The sequence below is a fragment of the Balaenoptera musculus genome, chromosome 17, assembly GCF_009873245.2.
Source record: "Balaenoptera musculus isolate JJ_BM4_2016_0621 chromosome 17, mBalMus1.pri.v3, whole genome shotgun sequence".
NCBI classification, from domain to species: Eukaryota; Metazoa; Chordata; class Mammalia; order Artiodactyla; family Balaenopteridae; genus Balaenoptera; species Balaenoptera musculus.
Genome location: NC_045801.1, coordinates 78365995 through 78390692, shown reverse-complemented (window position 1 = coordinate 78390692; position 24698 = coordinate 78365995). Strand labels below are relative to the sequence as shown.

At 42.0% G+C, this 24698-nt stretch overlaps 1 protein-coding gene and 1 non-coding gene across 2 annotated transcripts; one reads left to right on the top strand and one right to left on the bottom strand.

The window, feature by feature from the left end:
* Positions 1-938: 938 nt before the first annotated feature.
* ALKAL1 (ALK and LTK ligand 1) lies at positions 939-14847 on the bottom strand. The gene is made up of 5 exons (XM_036830336.1): positions 14682-14847; positions 7382-7435; positions 5842-5922; positions 4661-4736; positions 939-2817 (listed from the first exon to the last, which is right to left on the bottom strand). Exons 1-4 carry the CDS (start codon positions 14845-14847, stop codon positions 4672-4674), a joined length of 366 nt encoding a protein of 121 aa, XP_036686231.1. The 3' UTR covers positions 939-2817; positions 4661-4671.
* On the top strand, positions 10998-11070 carry TRNAK-UUU. Its single transcript has one exon. It is a non-coding gene; the product is annotated as a tRNA-Lys (tRNA).
* Positions 14848-24698: the final 9851 nt, after the last annotated feature.

The window sequence follows — 24698 nt, the reverse complement described above, 5'->3', positions numbered from 1 at the left end:
AAGATGCTCAACATCACTAATCATTAGAGAAATGCAAATCACAACTACAATGAGGTATCACCTCACACCAGTCAGAATGGCCATCCTCAAAAAAATCTACAAACAATAAATGCTGGAGAGGGTGTGGAGAAAAGGGAACCCTCTTGCACTGTTGGTGGGAATGTAAATTGATACAGCCACTATGGAGAACAGTATGGAGGTTCCTCAAAAAACTAAAAATAGAACTACCATACGACCCAGCAATCCCACTACTGGCCATACACCCTGAGAAAACCATAATTCAAAAAGAGTCATGTACCACAATGTTCATTGCAGCTCTATTTATGATAGCCAGGACATGGAGGCAACCTAAGTGTCCATCGACAGATGAATGGATAAAGAAGATGTGGCACATATATACAGTGGAATATTACTCAGCCATAAAAAGGAACGAAATTGAGTTACTTGTAGTGAGGTGGATGGACCTAGAGTCTGTCATACAGAGTGAAGTAAGTCAGAAAGAGAAAAACAAATACTGTAGGCTAACACATATATATGGAATCTAAAAAAAAAAATTGTTCTGAAGAACCTAAGGGCAGGATAGGAATAAAGACGCAGACATAGAGAATGGACTTGAGGACACGGGGAGGGGGAAGGGTAAGCTGGGACGAAGTGAGAGAGTGGCATGGACATATATACACTACCAGATGTAAAACAGATAGCTAGTGGGAAGCAGCCGCATAGCACAGGGAGATCAGCTCGGTGCTTTGTGACCACCTAGAGGGGTAGGATAGGGAGTGTGGGAGGGAGACGCAAGAGGGAGGAGATATGGGGATGTATGTATACGTATAGCTGATTCACTTTGTTATACAGCAGCAACTAACACACCATTGTAAAGCAGTTATACTCCAATAAAGATGTTCCAAAAAAAAGTCTCTTTATTCATTACCCTCCCAACGTCTGTCTGTCAAAGTTAATATGATGAAAAATAAGTATCAAGTACAGTTGATCCTTGAACAATGTGTGGTTCGGGGTGCCGACCCCCCAGTCAAAGATCTGAGTATAATTCACAGTCAGCCCTCTGTCTCCAAGGTTCTCCACTTCCACAGGTTCAGCCAACCAGAGGTGGACCATGTAGGCCTGCAGTATGTAGCTACTGGAAAAAATCCACTGTAAGTGGGCCCACACAGTTCAGACCCATGTGGTTCAGGGGTCAATTGTAGTAAAATAAACATCATTTCAGCTGGCGATATCTTTAGTCAATCTTTGTAGGTTTTAAGTATACTTAGAGCATAGAACACATTTCTGAGGCACATTAGTGAGAATGTTTAAAATCTAATTTCATAGGGTTCCATCTGAAATAACTTACCTGGGGGAAACCATACTAATCATACAGCTCCTCTAGGGAATTTTCTGTTTCAGCCAAATGCATCTCACTGAGAAGTTCTCATTTGTCACCATTCAATAACCTCTTCACTTTTATAACAAAGAGCACTCCAGCTCCCTAAACAGTTAACGAGTAAAGATTACTTCCTTTTTCCAAATGTTGTCAACATTATAATTACTATGTAAAGGCAAGGAACCAAAACTCTATTATTCTTCTCATTCTTTCTGACATGGCATTATAGCAGAATTTCACACACACACCCAAGTTTTTTTAAGTAATTATTTGTACGACTTTGCCCAGAGACCAAAACCAATAAAACTGAACATTGAAAATGTAGCTTCACAATATCCCTGAAGCCAAAGGAGGTTTTTGAGCTTGTTTTTCTGATGGACAAACAAGTATGTGTGTTTACAGACACAAACAGACACATGCTCAGTTATGGGAGGGACAGAGGAGCTAAAAATGGAAGTGATGGCCAGTCCAGACCCACATCTCCGCGACACCAGCACAAACAGTGGAAAAGGGATAAAAAAGCAGCAACTGTACTGCGATGCATTGCTAAGCAAAGCATGTTTTACCTCCTCTAAAAGGGTGGGGTTTCCTATTATTTTGTTTAGGTTTCTCATTTTTACATCATTGTTTTTCAATGAAACTGATTAAACGTGTCAGGTGTGTTGTTATTTTCTAAACAGAGCTCCCAGGTGCCCACACACTCTTCTCCCCACCAAGTTCATTTGGACTTCTTCTTATTTAAGGCAGCAATACCATATGCTCTAAATTCAAAAAGACATAAGTGGTCTCAGGATCTTAGCTATCAGTTCAGAAAATGAATATTTACACATGTATTCATATATGGTAATCATATTTCAATAGTAGGAGCTCTGCTACAAATGTTGTTAATTCAAAAAAACACAGATTTTTCATATTTCAGTTTTAACAAAATTCACGTTTCAGATGAATGCAAATAAAAGTAACCAATTCTGAATAAATGTGTTAAATATTATTAAATTAGAATTATAAAAGGGGACCTTGTACATGATTATTCAACAAACATGTTACAAAAAAATCATATCGAAAATATCATTTCTCTTTGGCATGCTCAGACATAATTTACGTAATTAAATATATAATTCATACATATATGGAATGTTAACCATACAAGAAAATAATATATATAGCAAAAAAAAAGTAGAATAGCATAAATTTTAATATTCTATTTGCAATATGTGAATTAAACTTTGTATTAAAAAATTTCAGATTACTATATACACCAAGATAAACCAAGGAAGATCTCATCCTATGCTAGGACACAGCTCACCAGTTATTTCTGAGAAGTCTCTTATTTTACTCATCTTAATACACCATAAAATTAGAAGTTTATCTTTTTTACAGTTAGTACGATTCTAGGTACTATTTTTCCTTCGAATTAGGTTTACGTTCTTAAGAAATACCTGTGGGAGGGAAGAAGAAAAATGTCATTTATGACCTAGTTTTTAACATATTTAAACATATGCATAGTTTTAATATAGTTATATTTTATTTCATTTTGTTTAAAGAATCTGTGGACTTTTAATTTACAGTCAAATCCTGAGAATGTAGATTAATGTGTATGTGGAGGGGACTGATCGGTACTTTTAGAAAGTTTAAATGATGACTTCCATCATTAAAGTTTTAAGATATCTGCATAAGCCAAAAAATGAACTTGACATCACCTAAATAACTCAAAAATATTCCTAAAATTTATTCATCTGTAATACTCTAATTCCTTGTTAAATACTTGGAAACAGATACTATCAGAGATGACTCCTCCAGAAAAAAACTCACGAAATCTCCAAACTCTGCAATTTTAAAGGGGCCTGTTTATCAGGTCTGTCCTCTATGAATCTTGTCCCAGGAGAATGTAAGTTTGCATAAGATATTTTAAATTATAATACAGTACTTGTTTTTTTGAGAAGTTTTCTAGTTATTAGGTTGCTTTTTGGACTTTGTGTACATTTACTCATTCGAATAAAATATATCAAAACAAAGAACAAGATAAACGTGGCTTGATTGATTGATTGATTTTTTTTTTTAAACATGGCTTGACTTAGGTCACTTCAAGAGCCTAATGAGCTTTCTTGAGTTACTCATGTTTTGCATTATTCAAAAGGTTTGAGATGGGATGAGAGTAACTGATTTGAATATCCTGCCACTGAACACTGAAATGATCTAACTTATTTTCTTAATCTAAAAAAAGGGAAATTTTTTAGTTCAGCAACTTTAAATATGCAGAATTGAGTGCCAATTATTATTATTAATTTGTAATTGCTTTTTCAATAAGAATAAGAAGAGTAACATCAACAATAGGTCAGAATTGTCTCAGTAATTGTCACAGCAAACCTATCAGATGGGTAAGTAAATCCCCATGCAGTTATTTGGGATAAATTAAGTTACACTGGCCAGATCGAGATATTCACAGATACTTCCAGACTACAGGTTCTCCAGGACTTTGATTTCCACCCTCGAAAGGTGAGGAACTTTAAAAGGGACTTGTCTGGGGTACTGGAACGCTGACGACATCCCCCTTCCCCGCTCCCACCCCCCAAATGTTGACTCTGTACTACACCAGAAAGAACTACTGATTAGAAAGATATTTGCAAAGAAATGAACACCTTTCAGTCTTTTGTACAGACTCTACTTTTGTAAATAAATGTTAGAATTTGCTTTTGATTTATCTAGGTCATACAAATACTTTATTGCCCTAGGTCTCCTAGGGTAATTTAGCCAGAATGAAAATTCTGACTTAATTTCACTCTGGCAAAATGCTTACATGTTCATTACATGTTTGATTGTTTGCTTTTTCTTCTATTCTTCTAATACTTCCTCTCTTATTTTAACCTATATTGCACAAATCAAAATTTTAGGGCCCTACTTTTATTATATCCACTTTTATTATACTTCGACCAGTTAAAAAAAAGGTAGACCTTTAAATAGTTTTGTTCATCTAATGTGTATATGCATACGGTTTCTGCACAATAATGACATAACATCAAATGTTGAAATATTTTAAAAAATCACTGAGGACTCGTAAGACTGCCAAAAAGCTGTTTCTATTAATTCAATCACTGTTGAGGACATTTTTTATTAATTCAATAAACCATTTAGACCAAGCTTTAACACTAAGTGGAAAATCCACAGGTTAAGTTCATTTGGTGGTGCTAAAATCAGCTTCCTGGGCTTTTAAAATTGTTCAAAATTTCTTAAGAGAGTCAGGCTGTTAAACAGAATAAGAAAAATTAATAAATACATACTCACATGTAGGTCTTCTATGCCTGTGAGCACAGAGGACTCACTGCTAATCTTTTGAGCAATCTAGCACATCTTTTGTAATCTAGGAAAAACATTTAAAAGTAAATTGTGTATATGGTCACTACAAATGTGGGGAAAATCATGTTAAATTGTTGTCTCTAATTCTTAATAATGAGAGCTATAACTTAATAAACATCTAATATAGCAAGTTCCTAACCTGGATTTTCTCATTAATTCTCCTGATGATGTAAGCAGCTAGATGTTATTGTCATCTTCACTTTAGAGATGAGAAAACAGCCTCAAAATGTTAAGAATCTCATAGCTGGTAAGCAGTTTCATTCCAAAGCCCAAAGTTTCTCCACCCTGCTGTGCTACGACTTAATCATTCAGCCTAGATGCCAACAAGATTCATTTTCTCTAGTCATCAAACACAAGTAGTTTTTGAAAAAATCATAACAACTCTGACTCAACATCCCAAGTAAAATTAAATATCCCTCAAGATGACCAATTTAGTTAAAAAAAAATACAAAACCTTTAAAGTTCATTTTCTTTAAAAAGAAACTTTAGATTTAGAAAGGAATTTAAAAATAGCCAACTGAGTTACCACACTTAATGATGATTTGGGCAGTTTAAAGGGGAGCATTTAAATGTAATGTTTGGAATTGCTATTTAGTTCAGTAACTTAAGAATCCAAAAGAATTCATTAGACAACCTTTAAAACGCACGCTACCGTTATTCAGAAAAGTCTATCACTCAGCATATAAATGATGCGATATGAAACTACTCGTAAAAACTTAGGGGGAAATTTTGACTTACACTTCATGGTCATCTTTTGTTTTTTCCATTTATATAAGAGAGTGCCTTACTTATGCCAAGGAATTTGATAAATGATAAAAGGTTTATCATTTACCAAATGATAAATCCTGACAGACATTGTGGTCCTTAAGGAAATCTGGCTATTTTCAGATCTGTCTGAAATAGTCCCGATTAGAATGCGGTTTCATTCCTCACGGTGTCAACAGAACGCACACACCTTAAATTTAAGCACCGTCAATATTATAAACAGCACGTCATACAATGTTTAGTCTATTATTTCCCACTCACAGACAGCTGAAGTTTAAAATCACATGCATTTACTGTTGGATAACGATTTTTTAAAAAGGACAAAAATGACCCAAGTTACTTACAAGCTGGTGTTGAGCAATCCCTGGTGTTGTGGTAGAGCCTGTGGAAATGCTTGCTACACTCGGCTGAAAACGTGACCGGCCCTATCAGACAGGAAAAGAACGCTTACGATACACACAGGTGTGTTTTCCAATCAAATCTGCCAGCACTTTATGGATAGAGATAGTATAACTGGTTTACATCTTTCCATGTCCTTAAAAGACCTTGCCTGCGGGCACGTCTCCTCCCCCAGACTCTGGGGCAGGCAGTGAGGTGTAATCTGTGAAAAACAATCGAAATTCACTCCACATTCTCAACATCTCACATAACGGAACATAATTCGATTTCAGGAGAACTCCTCAGAATAAGTAAGAGGGAAAAGCTCTAGACAGAAAAAAAAAAAAAATCTGCAGAGAGCAAATCAAGCGGATGTGAAAGAATAAAAAATAAATATCCACGGTTTCCACTTTCTGTTCTTCGGTTTTTTATTTAATAGGAATGAATGTTTATATGCAGAGACATTTATTCCATTTTCTACTTAGAGTGATTTGTGTCAAGGATGACCGTAAGGTGGACGGGGTCTTGAGACTTCCCTTACTTTCCCCACAAACCCAAGACAGTCCTCACCAAGATTCATCCCTACATCTGGAGTCTGCTTTTTATGGACGTGGTAGAAGTAGGGGAGCCCACAGTGCCACTACCAGGGTTCTAGAAACATCAGGAAATTTCTTCCACTTCCCGGTGCCTCAGGAGGGTCTTCACCCCCTTGTTCCAAAGTTAATTAACAAGGTGGCCCTGGGCTTTGGTCAAGGGGGAACCCACATCTTTCCCAGTTTATAGGACTGAGATGTAAAACAGGGAAAGGCGGGGGAATGATTAGGAACAGGGTAAAGGTCAGGGTGCACGCTTCGAATTAAGTGATTTGCTAGAACATGGGGCACAGGATGATTGTAATGATTCACCAAGTTGATACGAAGAACCAAGGAGTGTCGTGGGCGAGAAAGCCACGGGTGCTTACCATGTGACATATGGAAGGGAATCTGCTCTGCCCCGTGCGAAACACTTCCGCTGCGTCGCTGGCCGGGAGCACAGCTAAATCCCTAGCACACCACGGAGGACGCGTTGCGGAACAACTCCACCCACCGCCCAGCCACGCTCTGCCCGGCGGCCACGCACACCCTTTGCCTAAACTGGCCGCCCGGTCCTGCCCCAAACCGCACCACGTGTGCAGAGGATTGCTTCTGACCAGGATGCCTCGCGCACCCGGGAAAACCCTACTCATCCTTAGAGCCCAGCGTATACATTGTGTCCACGACAGCCTTTTCTGGTAGTTCTCGGCAAAACTGTCCACTCCCTGTGTCTCCCTAAAATCCTGTTTACACTTCTATCATTCACCCAGATCTGCTTCACATCACCATTAAAACAAGCTAACAGCATTTGCCTACCTCCCTGACAGGACCGTGAGCCTCTAACAGACATTTATTTTCATATCCTCCGTGCCTCATGGAGTAATAGGCTGCAATCTTTTTATTTAATTGAATCATAGATAAAGTTCATGCCTACCTGTGAAATGCTTTATGAATTTGTCTTTTAAGTTCAAATCTCTTGGGAATATTTCTGAAAAGAAAAAAAAAGTTTAGAATTTCTTGAATGCATTTTCATCATTAAAAAATACCCTTATAAACACTAATTCAGAAGGATATCTGCACCCGTGTTCATTGCAGCATTATTTACAATAGCCAAGATACGGAAGCAACCTAAGTGCTTGTTCATTGTTCATTGATGGATGAATGAATGTGGTATATATGTATACAACGGAATAGTACTCAGCCATAAAAAAGAATGATACCCTGCCATTTGTGACAACATGGATGGACCTAGAGGGAATTACATTAAGTGAAATAAATCAGACAGGAAAGACAAATACTACATGATTTCACTTACACGTGGAATCTAAAAAACAAAACAAATGAACAAACAAAACTAAGTTCACAGAAACAGAGAACAGAACAGTAGTTGCCAGAGGGGAGGGGCATTGGGGAGGAAGCAGAATAGGTGATGAAGGAGGTCTTGAGGTACCAACCTCCGGTTATAAAATAAATAAGTCATGGGGGTGCGATGGACAGCATGAGGATATAGTCAGTAATATTGTAGAGCACATTAGAAAGTTGCCAAGAGTAAATCCTGAAAGTTAACTATGTACGGTGACGGATGGTAACCAGACTTCTCGTGGTGATCATTTTACAATGTATACAAATATCGAAACATTATGTTGTACGCCTGAAACCAAGGTAATGTTGTATGTCAATTTTGCCTCAATAAAAAAGTTTTAATATCCTTACAACTAGACTATAATGACAAGCACTAAACACATGAGCTTGTGGTTGTTCACGCGGCTGATTCCAAGTCTGTGTGTCCAGCCCTGGCCAGGGTGACGGGCAGAGGTGAGGTGAGGATGCTGACCTTCCTTTATGAACTTTGTCTAAGGGTGAGGAGAAGGCCAGGATTTTAGGCAAGGGAGTGATACCATCAGGCTTCATTTTTAAAGATCATCATGCCTGGTACGGAGGGGCGAGAATAGACGCAGAGACGAGATAAACGGTTTACAGAGAAGTTACCGTGCATCTATTGAACAGCGCTGGCCTGTAGAGGGGTTAGCAAACTGCCCTCGGGAGTCATCCTGCCCCACGCCTGTTTCTGTAAATAAAGTTTTATTGGACCACAGCCATGCTCATTATTTACGTGTGGCCTACGCCTGCTTTCGTCCTACGATGCAGGGGCAACACACTGTTGCAGAGATTGTATGGCCCACCAAGCCCCAAATATTTTGAAAATGTTTGAAATAGAGAAAGGTTGCCAGTGCCTGCTCTGTCGCATCCTATTTGTATTCAGCTAAAATGGTGATTGTCTGCAGAGAGGCAACAGGGGCAAGGATTCTGGGGGTGGGAGGGAAGAGAGATTTTTCAGTGCATACTCTTCTCATTAACTTTAACATTTTTTAAAATTTATTTATTTATTTATTTATTTATTTATTTTGGCTGTGTTGGGTCACCAGGGAAGTCCAACTTTAACTTTTTTCAACGTAAATCTGTTTTCATTTTTCAATAAGCAACTAGTTAATTGAAAATGAACCTGTATTTAAGGATTAGATGCCCTGGTGATAACTTTTGATGAACAAAATATCAAATGAAGGACTGAATATGAGAGAACTACCCCCAACAACAAAATGAGACAATTGAGCTCTGATGGAAAACAGTCTTAACAATCGGCTTCCATTATAGAAATGGGAGCCACATATGTAATTTAAAATTTTTAGTAGCCACATTTTAAAAAGTAAAAAAAAGTTGAAAAATTAAAATTAATTTTAATTAAATTAAAATTAAATTAATACTTTATTTAACCCATTATATCCAAAATATTATCCTTTCAATATGTAATCAATATTTTAAAATTACTAGTAAGATAGTCTACATTCTTTATACTAAGTTTTCAAAATCCAAGGTGTATTTTACACTCACAGCACACCTCAGTTTGGACCAGCCGCAGTGCAAGTGTTCAGTACTCGTAGGTACCCAGTGGCTACCATGCTGGACGGCACAAGAATAGAATGTAGGCTTCACCCCTCTGGTATCTAAGGACAACGGTATAGGAGATTACGTGTACAGATGGATTAAAAATAAAAGGATCCCAGGACTTCCCTGGTGGTGCAGTGGTTAAGAATCCGCCTGCCAATGCAGGGGACACGGGTTCGAGCCCTGGTCCGGGAAGATCCCACATGCCACAGAGCAACTAAGTCCGTGCGCCACAGCTACTGAGCCTGCGCTCTAGAGCCCGTGAGCCACAACTACTGAGCCCGCGGGCTGCAACTGCTGAAGCCCGGGTGACTAGAGCCCGTGCTCCGCAACAAGAGAAGCCACCGCAACGAGAAGCCCGCGCACCGCAACGAGAAGCCCGCGCACCGCAACGAAGAGTAGCTTCCGCTCGCCGCAACTAGAGAAAGCCCACGCGCAGCAACAAAGACCCAACGCAGCCATAAATAAATAAATAAATAAATAAATAGTTTAAATAAATAAAAGGATCCCTAGGTAATGCTTGATGATTACCCTGGAACAACTTGAATAACCTATCATCTCATTCATCCAATTTATGAAAATTTCTAGTTTTCATTTAACCAAAACAGTTACCATCTGCCACCTGCAACAATTTTAAGTTTACAATAATATATTTTTAAAGGAACAGACTTGCATATTATGTATATAATGCTGGCAAGCTTATCTCTTGTACCTACTTCTTGTTAAAAATGAGCAGAGATCATGTGAAATAATAAAAAAATCATAATACACAACAACTAGAAAATAACAGAAAATGTTTAGTGTTTGCTTTTACTTGCATATAACTTAATATCTTACCATAAAGATAATTTGCTCTGCCATGATCGATTCTTTACAAAGCCATGTTAGTGGATCCTTAGTACCTTTGGAGGTACTGAAGGGCATTACTTTATGTTTTAATCTAGCATTTTTCATGTACTTGAATTGAAATGTTTGCTATATAGTTCCCTGAGTTATCATTTCCTTTAGTTAAGGAGCTGGCATGATTATTCTCCTTCTAAATATATAAAAACAATTCTACTTTCAAAAATAAGAACTAGATTTATTACATCAGTGCTGACAGAATCACTGAGGGAAAATATAGGTATTTGAAAAAAATTCATGTTTATTTATAACTCTGTTCCACGGGTCTTCTGGGAGCTTGTAGGAAATATAGAATTTCAGGCCCAGACCTATAGAGTCACTTTCACAAGAACTCCTAGGAGATTTATTTGCACATTCAAGTTTGAAAGCAGTAATCTAAATGTTCCAAACAAGATACAAAACTTCTTGAATATTCAACAGTGAATTACTTCATAATCAATAAGTTATAATATTATTACTAATGTATTTGTAGTCTGTGATTATTAGAAGACAAGACACAGAACTCTTTCCAGTAAAATTATGTCATCCTGGGGGGTTTTGTTGGTGGTGTTTTGAATTTTTATCACTTCTTTACTTTCGGGCACTACAGGGTGCTCCAGGCTCATCCTGAATCACTTCCTGTCTCGGTGTTAGTATCAGTCATTTCTCCAAGGAGCCCTGGTTCCTCTTATAGAGAATGGTATTAGAAACCAAAGTCTGGGAATTCCCTGGTGGTCCAGTGGTTAGGACTCGGCACTTTTACTGCCTAGGGCCTGGGTTCGATCCCTGGTCGAGGAACTAAGAACCCACAAGCTGCGTCGAGGGCAAAAAAAAGGAAACCAAAGTCTGAGTACCAGGTGTGCTTGTTGCTACTGGGGCATGGTTGTTTCCAGGCCCGCGCAGCTGACGGAGCAAAGAAACATGTGTGTGGTATGTATGGGTACCCTGATTTTTAATATACCTAGTGTTTAGATTATTTAAAATTGTACCACAATACTTGCTAAAATATATTTTTGGAATGTACAGTATCTGTAATATTTCACTGATAATATTACAAAGAATTTAGGATTTAGATTTTTTTTTTTTTCACATGGAAATAGCTGCAAAGACATCATGCAGGAAGAGGGCCTGGAAGGAGAGGTGAATTCTGACAGGCAGAGATGACAGAAGTACGTTCCAGGAGCTGGCAGAATAGCACAGGCAGTGGCTACGGCATCTGTAAGGAGTAGGCCCAACCCATGCGACCTGCACCCTGTGAGAACCACAGAAGGGAAGATGGGGCAGGTCACAGGGGACTTCAATGTTCTGCCTTCAAGAGAAGTTAGGGCTTTTTTGGAAAATCCAGAGAAGCCACTGCAGATCTGTGACTGGGGAGGAAATAGCCTGGCACTACTAAGAATATTCATTTGTACTGAAATTAACACAACATTGTAAATCAACTATAGTCCAATATAAAATTTTTAAAAATGTTTAAAAAGACACTTAAAGCACCTACTTTTCAGCACTTAGGATAAGATCAACCTAAGTAATATGTATTTTATTTTTTAAATTACAATTAAAATGATGTATTAATCTCAAAAAAAAAGAATATTCATTTGTAATTGTTTGTAAGAACCTCTCCAAAATGGTCTTCACATTCCTGCCTTAAGCCTCATGCCAGCAAGGTTTTACATTAAAAACAAACAAACAAACCCAAAAAAACCCAGCAATACAAATCTGATTCCATGAAGCCTGCAGAAGAATGTAAATGTTCAGTGACATCTCTTGAAAAGGCAAAGCTTTTCCATCAAAACTTTCTAAAAGTCCCCCTTATACTTCCATCTCCCGAATTTCACACCAATTCCTTCTCTGTCCCAAATTCCTCCAACCCCCCTCTCTAGCCCCACCACTGCCATTTCTCAGACATCTGACTCTGTCTTCATTTCAGTGACGAGTACCCCAGAGCTCCCTTTCCTTTGCAGAGTTCTGGGAACGATTCTTTGCTCCATTCTGCCGGTGTGATGGTCAGACAACAGTGGGGAGAAGGGATACAGGTTATGAAAACACACACTTTCCATGCTTAGCCCAATGAGGCAGCCCAGCAGGGTGCACTACCCAAGTTAGGGAGACAGTGTGACATTGTCCTGAGGCTTGAACCAGGGCGATGGGCAGGACAATAAAAAGGAAGGATCAGATTGTAGAGACATTGGGAGTGGGGTTTGGTCATTAACCTGAGCTCCTTCAGCACGAGTCAATAATGTTGGTTAACTTCGTATTCCCACGCCCATCAGAGCACGTCAGGTGTGTGCTGAGTGGCTAGATGAACTGATGGATGGGTGATGCGTGAACAATGCATGGGGCAGGGAGGAAGGGGGGCTGGGGATGGTGAATCCTGAGGGTGATGGGTACCACCTCTCACACCTCCTCCTTCCCAGGGGCCCCCTCCAATTCTAATGGCATCCTCGCTGGTCACCCTCTCACCTGAGGCTTCCCCACTTACTGCTTCCCCTACTGGACCGATCCCTGCACCTCGAGCCTCACGGGAGTGTTTAGGGAAGCCGCTGACCTACAGAAAAGGGCGGCACCACAGCTGCAGATGCAGCAAGGGTTTCAGAGCCCAGAGCGCATGCGAAGGCCCGGGTGATGGTGTTTACTAGGTCGCAGAATCACGGGGTCAGAATTCCAGAGGTACCTGGCAGGGGTGACAGTCCTTAGCCCCCAGAGCCTGGGAGATGTTTCCTCCTGGGTGAGCTGTGACCCCCGCCACACCCGAGTGAGGACCACCTGGATAGGGCCGACTCACGTCCTTGTTGGTCCCTGACCCATGTCCGAGTGTCCCCTTCACTTTCACAGACTCAAATACAGATGTGAAGAGTCACCCTTCCTCCTCACGTCATCCAAAGACTACCTCACAAACAGCTGGAGAAAGCAGCCGATGTGGAGCACAGATCACTCTCTGCCGGGCTGTGTTGTTTTTTTAAACTTTGGATTGTTACCACTTACGTTTTAACTTCTAATAAAATATTCTTTCTCCCTAGAAACTCACTTCGGTAAGGCTTCAGCCTTTTACAGAGAAAAGATGTGTTAAACTTCAATGACACAGGTCTGAATTAATGTTACCACAAATGTTCCTGTAGTTGGAGACTTTCTCCCACTCTTTTACTTTCCAAAGTGACATTCCATTCTGAGATAAACACTGGGGCCAAGAACAGTGGCAAGTCCGAGGACGCGAAGGGTGTGGTGCCATCACTGCATCACTGCGGTGGTCACCGTCCCTGCCCAGCTCCCCTCCGGGAAAGCCCTGTGCGTCCCCAGCACGCTGGGAAGCCCTGCCCAGCCCTGGACGAGGTCCTGGAGCTCAGTGACCCGTCTCAGCTTCCTGGACCTTCTCCATCCCCTGCCTCCCCTTCAGCCCATCACTGGCCTCCTCTTTGGGTCTACCTGTGCGCCAGCCTCCCCGCCTCCCCACCCAGAACGTGCCCTCGGAGCGCAGACGCCTGACTGCCCGCTCCCCTGGGTGGCCTCGGCCTCTGCATGGTGACTGGCATGTAGCAAGTACTGGAGGAAAATTTGTGCAGCGAATATGTATGTATTTATATCGTAACTATCATGAAGGAAAAATGGTCCTAAGAAACCCCTCTCTGCTTTGTTCAAAGTGAAGTAAGAGGCAGAGGAGCGAGGAGATGACAGCAAGGCTGCCGTGGGCTGCGACCTCTCGGGTGACCCCCGGGGAGGGGCGCCTACTGCTGCCCGTGTCGCTCCGCAGGTGCGCGGGCTCCCGGCGGAGGCGCGTCTGAGCGGCTCCCTCCTCCTGCCCCGCCCCGGCCTTGCGGCCCTAAGCGACCCGCAGCCCCGTCGGGCCGCTTCGCCCGGGCTTCTCACGGTTACTCCTCGTTCGGCCGCCTTGGGGTGTCTCAGGACCCCTCGTGTCGCCTCCTTTTTCTCCTTGTTCTCGGCCCCACCACGCGCTGGGCAGCTCAGTGGCCAGGAGCCCGGGCGCCCGGAGCTGATCCGGGAGCCGCGGCGGCGGGTGCAGCCTGCTCAGCCGCCCAGCCCTGCGCCAGCTCCGGGGGGCGCAAGGGGGCGTCCCGGCGCGCGACGCCAGGGACCTGGCCCAATCCCCACACGCGGGCTGACCACCTGTCCGCCCCGCCTCGGCCGCTGGGGCAGAGCCGCCTGTCCTCGGGCTCCGGGCCCCGCTTCCGAGGCCCGGCCTCTCTCACGGGGAAGGGGCGCACGAGCCGGTTCCGCCGCGGGATGGGTTCCTGGATACTTACGTCTCGGCCGCGGTGCGTCTCACCGGCTCCTGGCCTCTTTCCCCGAGCGCGCGCCGTCGGCGGCGAGGGCGGCCGGCCTGTTCCCGCGGTGCGCGCGCCTCTCCGGGCCGCCCGAGTCCCCCCGCCCCGGGCTCGGCGCACGGGGCCGCTTACCTGCGCTCCGGGAGGCCGCGGGGAGGGACCGCCAGGGCTTCGGCTCCTCGCCCGCGACGCGCGCGCCCCTGCGGCCCCCGGGCCTCCCCTGGGTCCCGCGCGGCGACAGGACCAGCGCCAGCAGGAGCAGCGCGGGCAGCCGGGCGCTTGGCCTCGCCGGTCGCATGGGCGCGCGGGAGCGGCCGGAGGGAGATCAGGCGGGTCCCGGGCGGACGCGGAGGGTCCGCGCCCCGAGGACGGCCGGCGGGCGACCCCTGCGCACCTCGGGGAGGGACGCAGGACGAGCACACGGGCGGGGACGCGCGGCTGCCCCGGGGACCTGGGCGAGGCCCGGCGCGCGGATGCTCACAGGTCCGCGCGGCCTCCCCGACGGCCCCGCCTCGGCTCTGCGGGTGTCCGGGCTCCCCGCGCAAGGCCGGCTCTGCCCGCCGCCCCGTCCAGCCCACGGGGATCGAGAGACCCAACTTCACGGCCGGGACCGAGGAGAGCAGCGCGGGAGCGGCGCGCGGCGGCGGAGACGCAGCTGCTGGGAGGGAAGGTGCGGGTCCCCTGAGCTCGAGCCCCGCCCCCAGCCCCTCGCCCCGCCCCCAGCTCGGAGCTGGCGGAAGAAGGATATAGAAACGACCGTGCGACAGGGACTCCCCATCAACTCTCCGTCAGGGAAAAACACCCTCAGACCGTATCATCTATGGCTGAAAGTCTGTCCGTTTACCAGCCTCCCTCTGTTTCCCCAGCCCAGTCGACCACTTTTCTACTCTGTTTCTATCAGTTTGACTTTTTAAAAATTCCATATGTAAGTGATATCATGCGGTATTTGTCCTGTCTGGCTTATTTCACTTAGCATAATGCCCTCCAGGTTCACCCAAGTTGTCACAAACGGCAGGCTTTCCTTCTTTCTCATGGCTGAGTAGTATTCCAGTGTGTGTGTATGTGACGTCTTCTTTATCCATTCATCTGTTGTGGACCGACACTTAGGAGGTTCCATACCTTGGCTATTGTAAATAATGCTGTCATGAATATGGGAGTGCACAAATCTCTTTGAGATACGGTTTCAGTTCCTTTGGCTATAAAGCCAGAAGCGAGGCTGCGGGATCATATAGTAGTTCTGTTTTCCATGGTGGCTGCACTAATTCTGAACCAACTGGGAACTGACAGTGCACAAGGATACCCCTTTCTCTGCATGCTCACCAACGCTTAACTATTTCTTGTCTTTTTGATCACAGCCATACGAACAAGTGTGAGATGATATCTCACTGCGGTTTTGATTTACATTTCCCAGATGGTTAGTGACACTGAGCATCTTTTCATGTATCTGTTGGCCATTTGTGTGCCTCCTTTGGGAAAATGTCTATTCAGTTCCCCTGCCCATTTTTTAATCAGGTGGTTTAGGAGTTTTTTTGGTTTTGAATTGTGTGTGTTTTTAATATATTTTGGATATTAACCCCTTACCAGATATATAGTTTGCAAATATTTTCTCCCATTTAGTGGCTTGCCTTTTCAGTTTTTTGGATGGTTTCCTTTGCTGTGCAAAGCTTTTTTCTTTTTCTCTCTTTTGTTTTTACATCTTTATTGGAGCATAATTGCTTTACAATATTGTGTTAGTTTCTGCTGTATAACAAAGTGAATCAGCTATACGTATACATATATCCCCATATCTCCTCCCTCTTGTATCTCCCTCCCACCCTCCCTATCCCACCCCTCTAGGTGGTCACAAAGCACCGAGCTGATCTCCCTGTGCTATGCGGCTGCTTCCCACTAGCTATCGATTTTACATTTGGTAGTGTATATATGTCCATGCCACTCTCTCACTTTGTCCCAGCTTACCCTTCTCCCTCTCCGTGTCCTCAAGTCCATTCTCTATGTCTGTGTCTTTATTCCTGTCCTGCCCCTAGGTTCTTCAGAACCTTTTTTTTTTTTAATTCCATATATATGTGTTAGCATACGGTATTTGTTTTTCTCTTTCTGACTTACTTCATTCTGTATGACAGATTCTAGGTCCATCCACTTCACTACAAATAATTTCATTTCTTTTTATGGCTGAGTAATATTCCATTGTATATATGTGTCACATCTTCTTTATACATTCATCTGTCGATGGACACTTAGGTTGTTTCCATGTCCTGGCTACTGTAAATAGAGCTGCAATGAACATCGTGGTACATGACTCTTTTTGAATTATGGTTTTCCCAGTAGTGGGATTGCTGGGTTGTATGGTAGTTCTATTTTTAGTTTTTTAAGGAACCTCCATACTGTTCTCCATAGTGGCTGTATCAATTTACATTCCCACCAACAGTGCAAGAGGGTTCCCTTTTCTCCACACACTATCCAGCATTTTATTGTTTGTAGATTTTTTGAGGATGGCCATTCTGACTCATGTGAGGTGATACCTCAATGTAGTTGTGATTTGCATTTCTCTAATGATTAGCGATGTTGAGCATCCTTTCATGTGTTTGTTGGCAATCTGTATATCTTCTTTGGAGAAATGTCTATTTAGGTCTTCTGCCCATTTTTGGATTGGGTCATTTTTTTTTGATATTTGATATTTGATATTGAGCTGCATGAGCTGCTTGTAAATTTTGGAGATTAATCCTTTGTCAGTTACTTCACTTGCAAATATTTTCTCCCATTCTGAGGGTTGCCTTTTCGTCTTGTTTATGGTTGCTTTTGCTGTGCAAAAGCTTTTAAGTTTCATTAGGTCCCATTTGTTTACGTTTGTTTTTATTTCCATTTCTCTAGGAGGTGGGTCAAAAAGGATCTTGCTGTGATTTATGTCATAGAGTGTTCTGCCTATGTTTTCCTCTAAGAGTTTGATAGTGTCTGCCTTACATCTAGGTCTTTAATCCATTTTGAGTTTATTTTTGTGTATGGTGTTAGGGAGTGTTCTAATTTCATTCTTTTACATGTAGCTGTCCACTTTTCCCAGCACCACTTATTGAAGAGGTTGTCTTTTCTCCATTGTATATTCTTGCCTCCTTTATCAAAGATAAGGTGACCATATGTGCATGGGTTTATCTCTGGGCTTTCTATCCTGTTCCATTGATCTATATTTCTTTTTCTGTGCCAGTACCATAACTGTCTTGATTACTGTAGGTTTGTAGTATAGTCTGAAGTCAGGGAGCCTGATTCCCCCAGCTCCATTTTTCTTTCTCAAGATTGCTTTGGCTATTCAGGGTCTTTCGTGTTTCCATACAAATTGTGAAATTTTTTTATTCTAGTTCTGTGAAAAATGCCATTGGTAGTTTGGTAGGGATTGCATTGAATCTGTAGACTGCTTTGGGTAGTATAGTCATTTTCACAATGATTCTTCCAACCAAGAACATGGTATATCTCTCCATCTGTTTGTATCATCTATAATTACTTCATCAGTGTCTTATAGTTTTCTGCATACAGGTCTTTTGTCTCCTTAGGTAGGTTTATTCCTAGGTATTTTATTCTTTTTGTTGCAATGGTAAATGGGAGTGTTTCCTTAATTTCTCTTTCAGATTTTTCATCATTAGTGTATAGGAATGCAAGAGATTTCTGTGCATTAATTTTGTATCCTGCTACTTTACCAAATTCATTGATTAGCTCTAGTAGTTTTCTGGTAGCATCTTTAGGATTCTCTATGTATAGTATCATGTCATCTGCAAACAGTGACAGCTTTACTTCTTTTCTGATTTGTATTCCTTTTATTTCTTTTTCTTCTCTGATTGCTGTGGCTAAAATTTCCAAATCTATGTTGAATAATAGCGGTGAGAGTGGGCAACCTTGTCTTGTTCCTGAGCTTAGTGGAAATGGTTTCAATTTTTCACCATTGAGTATGATGTTGGCTGTGGGTTTGTCATATATGACCTTTATTATGTTGAGGTAAGTTCCCTCTATGCCTACTTTCTGGAGAGTTTTTATCATAAATGGGTGTTGAATTATGTCAAAAGCTTTTTCTGCATCTACTGAGATGATCATATGGTTTTTCTCCTTCAGTTTGTTAATATGGTGTATCACATTGATTGATTTGCATATATTGAAGAATCCTTGCATTCCTGGGATAAACCCCACTTGATCATGATGTATGATCCTTTTAATGTGCTGTTGGATTCTGTTTGCTACTATTTTTTGAGGATTTTTGCATCTATGTTCATCAGTGATATTGGCCTGTAGTTTTCTGTTTTTGTGGCATCTTTGTCTGGTTTTGGTATCAGGGTGATGGTGGCCTTGTAGAATGAGCTTGGGAGTGTTCCTCCCTCTGCTATATTTTGGAAGAGTTTGAGAAGGATAGGTGTTAGCTTTTCTCTAAATGTTTGATAGAATTTGCCTATGAAGCTATCTGGTCCTGGGCTTTTGTTTGTTGGAAGATATTTAATCACAGTTTCAATATCAGTGCTTGTGATTGGTCTGCTTATATTTTCTATTTCTTCCTGGTTCAGTCTCGGGAGGTTGTGCTTTTCTAAGAATTTGTCCATTTCTTCCAGGTTGTCCATTTTATTGGCATATAGTTGCTTGTAGTAATCTCTCATGATCATTTGTGATTCTGCAGTGTCAGTTGTTACTTCTCCTTCTTCATTTCTAATTCTATTGATTTGAGTCTTCTCCCTTTTTTTCTTGATGAGTCTGGCTAATGGTTTATCAATTTTGTTTATCTTCTCAAAAAACCAGCTTTTAGTTTTATTGATCTTTGCTACTGTTTCCTTCACTTCTTTTTCATTTATTTCTGATCTGATCTTTATGATTTCTTTCCTTCTGCTAACTTTGGGGGTTTTTTGGTTCTATTTTCTCTAATTGCTTTAGGTGTACGGTTAAGTTGTTTATTTGAGATGTTTCTTGTTTTTGAGGTAGAATTGTATTGCTATAAACTTCCCTCTTAGAACTGCTTTTGCTGCATCCCATAGGTTTTCGGTCGTCGTGTTTTCATTGTCATCTGTTTCTAGGTATTTTTTAATTTCCTCTTTGATTTCTTCAGTGATCTCTTGGCTATCTAGTAGTGTATTGTTTAGCCTCCATGTGTTTGTATTTTTTACAGATTTTTTCCTGTAATTGATATCTAGTCTCATAGCATTGTGGTCAAAAAAGATACTTGATATGATTTCAATTTTCTTAAATTTACCAAGGCTTGGTTTGTGACCCAAGATATGATCTATCCTGGAGAATGTTCCATGAGCACTTGAGAAGAAAGTGTAATCTGCTGTTTTTGGATGGAATGTCTTATAAATACCAATTAAGTTCATCTTGTTTAATGTGTCATTTAAAGCTTGTGTTTCCTTATTAATTTTCATTTTAGATGATCTGTCCATTGGTGAAAGTGGGGTGTTAAAGTCCCCTACTCTTATTGTGTTACTGTCAATTTCCCCTTTTATGACTGTTAGCATTTGTCTTATGTATTGAGGTGCTCCTATGTTGGGTGCATAAATATTTACAATTGTTATATCTTCTTTTTAGATTGATCCCTTGATCATTATGTAGTGTCCTTCTTTGTCTCTTGTAATAGTCTTTATTTTAAAGTCTATTTTGTCTGATATGAGAATTGCTACTCCAGCTTTCTTTTCATTTCCATTTGCATGGAATATCTTTTTCCATTCCCTCACTTTCAGTCTGTATATGTCCCTAGGTCTGAAGTGGGTCTCTTGTAGACAGCATATATATGGGTCTTGTTTTTGTATCCATTCAGCCAGTCTATGTCTTTTGGTTGGAGCATTTAATCCATTTACATTTAAGGTAGTTATCAATATGAATGTTCATATTACCATTTTCTTAATTGTTTTGGGTTTGTTATTGTAAGTCATTTCCTTCTTTTGTGTTTCCTGCCTATAGAAGTTCCTTTAGCATTTGTTGTAGAGCTGGGTTGGTGGTGCTGAATTCTCTTAGCTTTTGCTTGTCTGTAAAGGTTTTAATTTCTCCATCGAATCTGAATGAGATCCTTGCTGGGTAGAGTAATCTTGGTTGTAGGTTCTTCCCTTTGATCACTTTAAATATGTCCTGCCAGTCCCTTCTGGCTTGCAGCACTTCTGCTGAAAGATCAACTCTTAACTTTATGGGGATTCCCTTGTATGTTAATTGTTGCTTTTCCCTTGCTGCTTTTAATATTTTTTCTTTGTATTTAATTTTTGATAGTTTGATTAATATGTGTATTGGCGTGTTTCTCCTTGGATTTATCCTGTATGGGACTCTCTGTGCTTCCTGGACTTGATTGACTGTTTTCTTACCCATATTAGGGAAGTTTTCAACTATAAACTGTTCAAATATTTTCTCAGTCCCTTTTTCTTTCTCCTCTTCTTCTGGGACCCATATAATTCGAATGTTGGTGCATTTAATGTTGTCCCAGAGGTCTCTGAGATTGTCCTCAATTCTTTTCATTCTTTTTTCTTTATTCTGCTCTGCAGTAGTTATTCCCAGTATTTTATCTTCCAGGTCACTTATCTGTTCTTCTACCTCAGTTATTCTGCTATTGATTCCTTCTAGAGAATTTTAAATTTCATTTATTGTGTTGTTCATCATTGTTTGTTTGCTCCTTAGTTTTTCTAGGTCCTTGTTGTATTTTCTCTATTCCATTTCCAAGATTTTGGATCATCTTTACTATCATTTCTCTGAATTAGTTTTCAGGTAGACTGCCTATTTCCTCTTCATTTGTTTGGCCTGGTGGGTTTTTACCTTGCTCCTTCATCTGCTGTGTATTTCTCTGTTTTCTCATTTTGGTTAATTTACTGTGTTTGGGCTCTCATTTTCACAGGCTGCAGGTTCGTAGTTCCTGTTGTTTTTGGTATCTGCCCCCAGTGGCTAAGGTTGGTTCAGTGGGTTATGTAGGCTTCCTGGTGGAGGGGACTGGTGACTGTGTTCTGGTGGACGAGGCTGGATCTTGTCTTTCTGGTGGGCAGGACCACGTCCGGTGGTGTGTTTTGGGGTGTCTGTGACCTTATTATGATTTTAGGCACCCTCTCTGCTAATGGGTGGGGTTGTGTTCCTGTCTTGCTAGTTGTTTGGCATGGGGTTTCCAGCTCTGTAGCTTGCTGGTCAGTGAGTGGAGCTGGGTCTTAGTGTTGAGATGGAGATCTCTGGGAGAGCTTTCACCGTTTGATATTACGTGGGGCCGGGAGGTCTCTGGTGGTCCAATGTCCTGAACTCAGCTCTCCCACCTCAGAGGCTCAGGCCTGACACCCAGCCAGAGCACCAAGACCCTGTCACCCACATGGCTCAGAAGAAAGGGAGAAAAAGAAAGAAAGAAAAAATAAATAAACAAAATAAAGTTATAAAAATAGAAAAAATTTTTGAAAAATAAAAAAATTAAAAAGTAATTTTAAAAAAAGAGAGAAAGAAAGAAGAGAGCAACCAAACCAAAAAACAAATCCACCAATTATAACAAGCACTAAAAACTATACTAAAAAAACCCAAAACCAAAACCAAAAAAACCCCGGACAGTCAGAACACTAGGACAAATGGCAAAAGCAAAGCTATACAGACAAAATCACACAAAGAAGCATACACATACACAGTAACAAAAAGAGAAAAAGGAAAAAAGAAACATATATATATATATAAAAGGAAGAGAGCAACCAAATCAATAAACAAGTCTACCAATGATAATAAGCTTTAAATACTAAACTAAGATAAACATAAAACCAGAAACAAATTAGATGAAGAAAGTAAATTCCAAGTCTACAGTTGCTCCCAAAGTCCACTGCCTCAATTTTGGGATGATTCGTTGTCTATTCAGGTATTCCAGAAATGCAGTGTACATCAAGTTGATTGTGGAGATTTAATCTGCTGCTCCTGAGGCTGCTGGGAGAGATTTCCCTTCTCTTCTTTGTTCACCCAGCTCCCAGGGTTCAGCTTTGGATTTGGCCCCTCCTCTACATGCAGGTCACCTGAGGGCGTCTGTTCTTCACCCAGACAGAAGGGGGTTGAAGGAGCAGCTGATTTGGGGGCTCTGGCTCAGTCAGGCCGGGGGAGGGAGCTGTACGGAGGAGGCGGGGCGAGCCTGTGGCGGCAGAGGCCAGCATTATGTTGCAACAGCCCGATGCGTGTTGTGTGTTCTCCTGGGGAAGTTGTCCCTGGATCACGGGACCCTGGCAGTGGCGGGCTGCACAGGCTCCCAGGAGGAGAGGTGTGGATAGTGACCTGTGCTCGCACACAGGCCTCTTGGTGGCTGCAGCAGCAGCCTTAGTGTCCCATGCCAGTCTCTGGGGTCCACGCTGATAGCCGCGGCTCGCGCCCGTCTCTGGAGCTCGTTTACACGGTGCTCTGAATCCCCTCTCCTCGTGCACCCCGAAACAATGGTCTCTTGCCTCTTCGGCAGATCCAGACTTTTTCCCAAACTCCCTCCCAGCTAGCTGTGGTGCACTAGCCCCCTTCAGGCTGTGTTCACACAGCCAACCCCAGTCCTCTCCCTGGGATCTGAACTCCAAAGCCTGAGCCTCAGCTCCCAGCCCCCGCCCACCCTGGCGGGTGAGCAGACAAGCCTCTCAGGCTGGTGAGTGCTGGTCGGCACCAATCCTCCATGTGGGAATCTCTCCGCTTGGCCCTCTGCACCCCTGTTGCTGCGCTCTCCTCCATGGCTCCAAAGCTTCCCCCCGGCCACCCCCCATCTCCACCAGTGAAGGGGCTTCCTAGTGTGTGAAAACTTTTCCTCCTTCACAGCTTCCTCCCAGAGGGGCAGGTCCCGTCCCTATTCTTTTGTCTCTGGTTTTTCTTTTTTCTTTTGCCCTTCCCATGTACGTGGGGAGTTTCTTGCCTTTTGGGAAGTCTGAGGTCTTCTGCCAGCATTCAGTAGGTGTTCTGTAGGAGTTGTTCCACACGTAGATGTATTTCTGATGTATTTGTGAGGAGGAAGGTGATCTCCACGTCTTACTCCTCCGCCATCTTGAAGGCGCCCTCCATATGTATTTTGTACCTTCTTGGGTAACAAGATTATTTTTCCTGAGCAAAGTGAATACAAGTCCTATTTCATGTCAGCTGCGATTATCGATTCAAGGTTGTCTGTTAGAAATTCAGGACCCCAATTCAGTTTTGAATTCAGGGAACAGGTTAGGACTGTAACACAAAAACCTGGGGGAACTTCCAAGACAAACAGTGTCATGGAGTTCATGGAATCAAGCCCTTTCTGATAGTAATAAAATCTTTCAAGCTCATTTCTCTCTAGAACTTGGTGTATTACATTTCACACTTACCTTTTTCTCTTTTTAACTATAATCTCTCACACAACTCTTAAAATAATTTCTCTCACAGCTTTTTTTCTGCCTATAGTAATGGAATTTTGCACACACATACACACACACACACTCCAGGCTGCAAGATTGTTACATAATATTTTACTGTCTGATTTGACCTCAACTTCATTCAATACACATGTAGTTTGAATTGAGTAACAGACAACATGTTCTGTAAATACGATGGAAAAATCATGTATGTTTTGCCCACACCTTTAAGCAACATTAAGAATTCATGATAATTTTGACAAAATTACTTACTTATTTTGATGCTTGAACAACACAACTTGGTCAGCTGGAAGTCTATAAGCTGTCTCCTTTCCCCTGGACACTCCACCAACATCTGTGACAGCACCAAGCATCCTTGCTCTCCAGCACCAACAAAGGTGCCCGACACTTCTCGAGTTCCCTGATACCTCTCTGTCAGGGAGAGAGCTGGAATCACTTACTTTCCAGGAGGCTTTGGTGGAGATGAATCATATTGCTCCACATGACAAAATATGGTGAGGTTTCTGAGTGGGATGACACATCAGCTGGGTATCAAAGACCTAAGTTTCAAAGGTCGCAAGTTCAAGTTGTTTCCACTCTAACTTTAATAAAGGCCTTCCTTAAACTTATTTTTCAAATGTGTGTTTAATTTTGGCTTTTTTATCTACCAGCTCTTCAGAGTTTTCACTGTGTGTATATATATGTAATTCGTACAATTCTATAGTATGACAAGGGAAAGAAAAAGAAGGGAGAAAATTGATACGGTCATTTATAACAAATCAATAAGTAATAGGCATATTTATGACTAACATTTCCTATAACAAACTGGTTTTGTGATAACATGCAATTTTCACAA